The sequence below is a fragment of the Limulus polyphemus genome, unplaced genomic scaffold (assembly GCF_000517525.1).
Source record: "Limulus polyphemus unplaced genomic scaffold, Limulus_polyphemus-2.1.2 Scaffold538, whole genome shotgun sequence".
Classification (NCBI taxonomy): domain Eukaryota; kingdom Metazoa; phylum Arthropoda; class Merostomata; order Xiphosura; family Limulidae; genus Limulus; species Limulus polyphemus.
The window spans coordinates 370,022-379,250 of NW_013666148.1; the positions used below are offsets into that span (position 1 = coordinate 370,022).

The 9,229-nt window shown below is 31.7% G+C and overlaps 1 protein-coding gene across 1 annotated transcript in view; it reads right to left on the reverse strand.

Moving 5' to 3' along the window:
- Positions 1 to 3,978: 3,978 nt before the first annotated feature.
- LOC106458963 overlaps positions 3,979 to 9,229 on the reverse strand; it is an 89,201-nt gene continuing 83,950 nt past the window's right edge. Inside the window, exons 16-19 of the mRNA XM_013918533.2 lie at positions 8,649 to 8,720; positions 6,381 to 6,483; positions 5,917 to 5,983; positions 3,979 to 4,447 (exon numbers count right to left, since the gene is read on the reverse strand). Of these exons, the coding sequence (XP_013773987.2) occupies positions 4,242 to 4,447; positions 5,917 to 5,983; positions 6,381 to 6,483; positions 8,649 to 8,720 (448 nt within the window). The 3' untranslated portion in view covers positions 3,979 to 4,241. The remainder of the gene's footprint in view (positions 4,448 to 5,916; positions 5,984 to 6,380; positions 6,484 to 8,648; positions 8,721 to 9,229) is intronic.

A 9,229-nucleotide genomic window follows, 5' to 3' on the forward strand; every position in this document is an offset into this window, starting at 1 on the left:
TCGTGTGTATTGTCCTGTAAAAGGTAGGTTATTAGTGTCTGGAGAAAAGCTTCAGTGGATATTTCCTTTGCAACATCTTAACCAACAATTGGTCCAGTTATCAATGCTATTTTCAAGTATTGAACAACACGACTTTCAAGATCTACATGTGCCGATGTTTCCGTTTATCAACGTTATATTTTAAGATCTGTGCAAGAACTCAGCTAACAGATGTTCCCGCATATAAAAGCTATCTTCAAGTTTTGTACACCAAAAAAAACTTTTCAAACACACAACTGTAAAAGAATTAAAAAAATTAAGTGTAGCATTTATTGAATCGCTGGCCGGTGCGAGGTTGAATGTTTCCTCTTTCTCTCAAAGAATCCGAATATTTACAATTAGCATAATGTTTAATTTTTTTATGTAAATAGGAACCTTGTGATTGATGGTATAAGTTTGGTTGTATATTGTCTGAGTGATTATTTAACTCACTGCATTTCCACGATCTTTATAAGCATTCAGTAGATCCATAAAGTATCTGTTCTGTTTTTCTGAGCAACTTATTAAACAACACTAAACTTGTTTCCAAGGGTCGCTAAAGATGCTGTGAAACCACTGGTAGATCTTCATGAAACTACATATTTTGATCACTGATATTATTCCTACTTAAGTTACAAATAATCTGGTTTTGTAACCACTTCTTCACCGAACTACACGATTATAATCCTAGAGTATCTAATTTTTACTTCGATTTTCTCTTTCCTCCCGTTTTGTGTGTTTGTGTCGAAGAAAACAGTCATTAGGATTGAGTTTGGTTCAGATTCACTACTTATATAATGAGTGAAGTAGTCATGAATTTCATCATTGTTATTATTCGGATATATTCAAAGACATTTTTCTAACGTTTTTGCGCTTGTATTAAAGTATATTAGTTCACTGTCAAAAGGAGTTTTTTCTAGTATCACAGTTTGATATTATATTTCTAAGTGTGAATGTGTGCCTTTAATAGTCCTAGCTGGTCATGATTTCCAATCTTCTGTTTACAACTTGAATGGAAATATCTGGTGTTGTGTAATTATTCTTATTATTGTCATTATCGTTACTGAGATGTAGTACGACATTCTTCTTAACCGAATGACCGTAAACATGTACTAATCCTTTTAATTGGTTAAAGCTTGTGCATGCCAGTGGCTAAAAATTCAAATCTCGTTGGTCCTGTGTCTGACCCCTCTGGAGAATGGCAAGCCAGTCTCATATGGTGGTTCCGATATTTGTACAAACCAAGATAAGCTAGGTTTTGTCTCCCTTATAAATGTTATTTATAATATTCGGTGATGTAGGCAATGCTAGATTCTGGTATTCCGCATTTTAACGTTCTTGAATGAACTTTTTTTTTGCGAGAAATCAGAATTCTGTTAGTGATCGTGTTAACAAAGCCTCTGACCCCAACAATCAGCAAAAGTTAAAGGAAAATTGTAAGCCAACCATTAAGTGCGAAGTTTGATACATTGTTTGTGAATAAAAAGTTTGTTTTACTTATTCACTTATGAGTGTTTCTTTCCTTTACTGTCTTTGTTCGATATATTCTTTCCATAACATTTCTGGAATCTGCATTTTGCATATCCTTTTAGTCGTACTTGTCAGTTATCAGTTGATCTAAATACCAACACACACACACACACACATATATATACCAAGGTTGAGTGCACTATGTTAAAAACAAATTAGACTCTCACAGCATCGTTACAATCCACGTTGTCTCGTCTATCCATGCTGTATCTAACAACCGTGCATCTTCACAGTAGCCCTGCGGTGTATATATAGTTTCCATTGCAAAAGGCTCCATCGTAAAACTTTATTATTCAAAAAAAGCCATTTCAAAAATTTCTCCTTGTATGCTTTATATAATCCTTTTTCCTTTCCTTTTGGTTATGGTTGAGTTTCCTTCAAATCAGACAGACTAATTACTTATCAGTTAAAATACTTGATCAGCCTTGTTTTAGTTGCAGATGGAGTCAGGATAAGGTCGTTAACTATTTGTTGAAAAACTCTGTATTTTGGGATAATACGATGTAGTTTGAATGAACAAAGACGTCAGATCATGAAGTCTCTATATATAAACCACAAATATTTATATGATGTATTAGGGTATTTAATATCAACTATTAAATGTTTGCGTAAATGTACTGAGATTTAACAATATTTGTGTATATACACGATTAAAAGCAATAGATATATATTGAGTAACCTTTTATTTATTGTAAAATAACCTTTTATACCACAACAAACAGCATACAAATATTTGATAAAATTTTGAAATATAAAGGTTTTGAATAACATGAAGAAAGTAGTAATAATAGGTTTGTGAATGTGAAAAACATGACATCATTACAATAAACCCACAAACTGTGGTAGTTAAAGACATTTTGCATATTAGAAAAGTCATGAAAATGGTTCTAGTTATGATAATTAACTATCAGCTATTAAACATTGTGTTAAGTTACAATAACTCGTTACAATTCTGAATATTATGATGAGAATAAAGCCCCAAGTTTTTAACCGAAGGACATGCAAAAAAATGCTGCAGAAAAATTATTTATTAATTAACATTATTGATAATTCTTATCTTAATATATATTGATTTACCTTTCAGTATTATGAATATGATTTAAACTTACTGTAAAAAAAAGTTTTGTATGTTTGAGTGTTATGAGTCTTCCTTCACAGTAAAACAAGTAACACTAGCTTTTATCGATAATATCGATATAAAGAAAAGGTATTCACTGACGGCTCCCCAGATGGCTAAGTCTGAAGGCTTTTAGTGCCAAAGATCGGATGTCTATACCAGCGATGGGCAGAGCACAGCTAGCTCATTGTGTAGCTTTGCGCTTAAGAACAACCAAACAAGCCACGAATGGCACAATGCATTCTAGTCATTAAAGGTTATAATTTTGTGGTTTACTGATTTTGTATTATGTATTTCTCATAATGTTGTTTCACAAAATTTGCTTCATTAATTTACAAGTAAAGTTGTAGTTTTGATTTATATAGTTGGTTTACTTGTGTTCATAAGTGTCTATCGTAATAAACTATCCTGCTTATAATCAAAATATTTACTAATACGTACTGTAAATTTTGATTCTGATTTAGAATACGTTCTTTTGGAGAAGTGGTCTAAAAATATATGGGGATTTGAAATTTAAACCGTTCAATCTAAGTATGTGAAATCCAAAAAAGATGCAGATCATGAGATCTACTCATACTTCAAACAGCGTTTCAAACAACTATTGGTAATTACTGAAATTTATAAAAAAAAAATCACTAAATTAATTATTATCAGTTATGAGCGACAGTCTAAAATATAATTCTTTCGAAATTCTGAAATATGTACATTTGTTTTCAGCCATTGATTCACTTGATGGAAAAAGAAGTTTGATAATGAATAGTAGAACCGCAGCCACAATTTTCAACATATTTTCAATAAAAATTCAAACTTGTTGCCTATGCATTATTAATAGCTTTTTATGTTTTTAATTCCATTGTATTTTTATATCAGTAATTATACAACAGATTGTTGAATGTTAATGTAAAATGTTAATTTACGAAAAAATTATTCAAAATTTCTGTCTAAACGAAGCTATTATGGCAATATTCAAAAAGCTTTGGTAGAAAAATATGCAGTAGTTTATAAGATAAAATGTTTTGGTAAAGATGAATATTTGCTTGTTTGTTTGTAGTTAAACACAAAGCTAAACAATGGGCTATCTGTGCTCTGCCTATCACGGGTATCTAAACCCGGTTTCTAGTGTTGTAGCTCTGTAGACATGCCGCTGTGCCACTGGGGGGACGGGATGAACACTAATCTTGTTTTAGTGCTACCTGTACCTAATGTGTATAATAATATTTTTGAAAAGTGTCATCAAAAGTCTTTAACAAGCTTAGGTTTCTTCTAATGAAAAGTTTCATCCCCCCCCCTCAAAAAAGGACAACTAAAAAAAACATAAATCAGTTTCTGATTTTCCGAGTTATAACATGCTTTATAACTCCTTAAGAAGTGAAAACGAAGTACAAACATATCACGTCTATAACAAAGTCCTAATTCGTAACAATGTGGTATAGCAGGGGTTTACAATAAAGTGATTTAAGAGGAGGAATTCATTAATTCCCATTTCGTTGAAGATTACTTCATAATTTCACAAAACCAACCATATTTTCTATGAGATTTTATTTAGTAGCCTTCACATTAGATAAGAACGAAATTGTTAGAAGGAAATATAGGTAAACGCCCACCCACAAAACCCGACGCAGAAATAGGGCAAACGTGACCTATAAGGATATCCAGTGGAACTATGCCCCGTTTCTTGTTGGCCTTTCTGGATGTATTTTTCCACTTGTTTTTCCAGAATCTTTAGTGGACCCTGGTTTTTTAGGATGACGTCGTGAAACTCTTTTATATCAAAGTTCTTTCCTGAAAAAGATAAAACATTAGTATATTTAGTTAAGTGATAAGATGAATTATAAAATAATATTTTTACTTTCTAAACTTTTAGAACTTTCAGTATACTAAATTAATCTAAAATAAATAATTCCTTTCAAACATATTTTAGATATTATAAAAGTATATAATTTTTACAGTATTGTGATTTTCAAAGTTGGTATTTAAAAGGTTAACGGCTAAATAAAAGATGATTTTATTACAGATAAAAAAACCAGTAAAAAGTCTATTCAGTAAGGAAAAATACGATTAGCACAAAAATACGAGAATTTTATTGATTTTACTATACTACAATTTTCTTTAGAAGTTTGTCCATCCTGTAGTATTTCCTGTTCATTGTGATCGTTACAGACAGCTGCCCCCCCCCCCAGTGGTACAGCGGTGTCTTCGGACTTAAACGCTAGAAACTGGGTTTCGATACCCGTGGTGGACAGAGCACAAACAGCTCAAGTTCATGAGGTTGAATTCAGAGAGACAGTCTATGAAACCCAACAATACGAAACCTTCGAAATCGTTGGGTTAAGAGAGATGAATAGCGGACACACTTTGATTACTCCCTAAGAGATAGCACTAAGTTGCTAGAGAATTATTGGAGTTCTCCTTTCTAAGATCAGACGATTTGGAAGCTAAAAAATCTTTTACGATTACGAGCTTTATAATCCGATTACGAAAAATAGGTACAACGTAGGAGAAAAAGGAAGCTGTTGGCCTAATGTTGATAAAGATATATAAAAGACAGGGCGATCAACGAGTAAAAAAGAAACCAGAAGATGCAAGAGAAAACGATTGGAGTAATATAATATACTGCTATTAAGAAACTAAACATAGATCAAAACCTATGTTTTATTGACATAAAAATAAAGAGCAATTTGTTATGTTTACATTAGTATGAGTCAATTCCTGGTAGAATTAAGTACAACCTTAGTGAAATAGTTGAACATAAGAAGTGAAAACGAAGTACAAGCATACCACGTCTATAACAAAGTCCTAACCCGTAACAAAGTGGTATAGGAGGGGTTTACAATAAAGTGATTTAATAGGTGGGATTCATTAATTCCCATATAGAACCAACGTCTATAACAAAGTCCTAACCCGTAACAAAGTGGTATAGGAGGGGTTTACAATAAAGTGATTTAATAGGTGGGATTCATTAATTCCCATATAGAACCAACCATATGTTCTATGAGTTTTCATTTACTAGCCTTCACATTAGATAAGAAATTATCGAAGAGATATGACAAGATACGACTGTGTATCACTAGAAATAGACTGGTATAGTGTAGGGAAAAAAGAAACGACCACTTTAAAAACATTTTGACTCGGAACGAATCTTCATGCTAAAAAAAAAACACAATACTGTAACCAACTTATGTGTTTATATTTCAATACGAAATGTACATTAAACCATCAAATGTAGATAGAAGCGTTAATTAGATTATTACCAAGAGCTGTTTCTGCTTTTTTTCTCAGTTCTTTTATCTTCAGTTCTCCTATCTTGTATGCACAAGCCTAAATTTAAGGATAAAGAAAAATCAGATATAGGAGATGTTGTCAACACCATAAACCAATCATTAAAACGTTTGGGAGGTTACTGGAACAGAAAACTACAAAAGATGTCATGATATTAGGAGGAGAAGTTATAATTTTTTTTCGAAACAAAAACTCTATTGATTTTCAGTTGTATATCATTTGCAGTAAACACTAGTTTTATTAAACGCTTAAAATTCAGAAGGTATAATTTACCCTTTACGACCACGACTATTAAAAAATATGCCACAAAACGTAGAAAGCATTGACTTATTTAAGCTATTTTGAACTCTCTATTCTTGAAATATTTATCATAAAAATAGATAAGTAGATTATAAACATGTCTAGAGTAGAGAATACATCGGACACTTAAGCATACCTGGCCAGGCCACGTGACGTAACGATCAATTTCGTTCTCAATGTTTTGTCTTGTTGAAGCGGAGTTTTCTAACATATAATTAATGGCTTTATCCCGACTCCATCTGTAATTAAAACACGGCTGATCAGGTATTTTGATTGACGGATAATTATTCTGTTCATTAATTTAAATAATCTACTAATCATAAAGTTCTAGTACATATTTTTTCCCACATGAACTTACATTAAATACACAAAATAATAATTTACACATTATACTTAGTTATATTAAACATTCTCTGCAATATAAGTTCGTCATCTTATCAAAACAAGAAACGGAAATTTATCATTGTTGTTTATATGACATGAATCATTCGAACATAATGCAATGATGTTAACATTTAAGAACTGTTGTTGTTTGTTGGATTTTCGAGGGTTATCTAATCCAGCCGTCCTTAATTTTGAAATGGTAGACTAGAGGGAAGGAAATTAGTCAATACCACCCACCGCCAACTCATAGGCTAATCGAATAAATGGATTTGGCAGTCTCTTTTATAACGCACCCACAGCCCCAAAATGAGGAGCGCAATTCTTCTCAGCAGAAATGTAGCACGAATTATTGATCGACAGTCCAACGCATTAACCATTGAGTCGGAACTGAAGTGGAGTCTTTAACAGAATTATAGAGGAAATAATTAGTGGGTTTCAAATATTTTTTGAAACCTACGAAACAATTTAATCATGAGAATTATGTGTTGGTAATTCAAATATTTTGATGCGTTTAATCTTATTTCGACATATTATACAACGTAACTTGAATATGTTGTTTTCATTATATCACAGGGTATTCATCTAAGAAGAACGTTATGGATTATTTTATTTTGAGAAAAGAAAAGCCCATACCAGTGTTTCCCCCGGTGGCTCAGCGGGCTGAGGTCTTATAACGCTAACATTCGAGTTTCAATATCTGCCGTAGGTACAGCAAAGATAGCACATTGTGTAGCTTTGTGTTTAACAACAAAGAAATAAAGACATTAATGGTACAGAAAAAAAAACTAGAGGTTAAAAGGAAATACGTAAATATACTGTCATTCGAAATATGTTTGCCAAGGTAAAACAGATTGTACTAATTTTATTCTGAAGAAATTATAATCTGAAATCACGCTATTTGTGTACCCTTTCAACATGAAGTTCCATTGTTAGATATTTAAAATTAAAAATGCAAAAAGTTATATTAGTTGCAAAGCTTTAGCGTAAATACTGACAAACAAAAATAGGGTGTGATTAAGAATTACAAGTGACAATTACAAACTTTGAAACTTAAGCGCCTCATCAGTTTGTAACAGGAAAAGAACAATATACTGTAACGAATTTGTTATTATATAATTATTTTAATATCAACGTTTGTTTAGAATAAGTTTATATTTAAAAACATGCATAGCTTACAGTGTTAAATATGTATTGCGAAACTCCTGCCTATTCTCCAAAGTTGTAGGAGATTCTCGAGAGTAAGAATCAAAAATATATGTACGTACGTAAATGATTAAATGTAGCCAGTATTGTTACATAATCTGAACATTCTAGAAAACCTCGACACGCCTATAAATATAACCAACGCGATGCGCCAAAAAGAAAGTATCTATTATTAGTTTCCTATAATCAGTGTGCCACAAACTTTGGAAACTATAACTGTGATTTTTATAACGCTTATCAATCGGAAAACTTCAGATATTTGACCAGAAACCTTTATAAAGTTTGAACATTACAAACCATTTAACTTCAGTGGATTCTCATCGGACATTAGTATTTTTACGAAAACATTATATAAATTCATCGTGGAAAACTCGGCGTGTGTCGCCGGTCAATAATGAAGGACGAAGCTAGCTAGCTTCCCGTGAACCCTCGATAAGATATCAAGGAAGTTCCAGACTAGAAAGGAGACTTTATATTGCTTAAAAGTTTGTGAAACTTTTGTTTATAAATCATTGTTTGTAATAACTGTTATTGTACATTGTATTGTTGTGTGTATATTAAAACGTATTTCTGTTAAAATAGAAAACTGTGGGTATCAATCTTGTTGGCAAATATCATAAACTGACTATATATCGGCATATACTTAGACACTATATCCAACGTACAATTTAACTACTAAATTTTAATTTATTGGGTAACTCAATTTCAGGCTAATTGAAATTCTAATACGTAACAATACATAGAATTAAGAATATAACTAGAAAAAACAATAAAAATCTCCTATTGTTCATAATTTTTTAAGTAATTAATAACTAACCCTAAAGCATGGATTCCCGTGTCGACGACAAGTCTGCAAGCTCGAAATATTTCCTCTGAAAGATGTCCCAGTCTGTTGGGGTGTAAGATAATATCAAAATATGATTCATTGGTATATTTCGGATTATTAATGTATTATATTATTGAATGCAATAATTATGCATCAAAAACAGATAATTGTTACGGACTTTTATTTCGGGTTCTCGAGAAAGAAAGCAAATAATAACACAACACAATTGAACTCAAAAACTAATCAACAGATAAAAAATAAAAACCATGTTTCTAATCAAAACAGACTTTAGCTTTAAGAGCCTTACTAGACCACCGTGACCGTTGGGTCAACCACTATTCAGAGGTCATGAAGAATTCAAACTAATTTCAATATTGCACCGAAATGAAGGTTTATTTTGAGATAATTTTATTGAATATTTGTATGTATTCGTGTTATTCATAATTCAAGAAAAGATATTTGATTGTTGATCGGGAGTAAAAGGAAAACCATTTCATTTTTCAAAAAAGTGAAGTAAGAAGTTTCGTAAAGAGCGCGAACGTTAAGTGTGAATGATTTTTTGACTGAGAAAA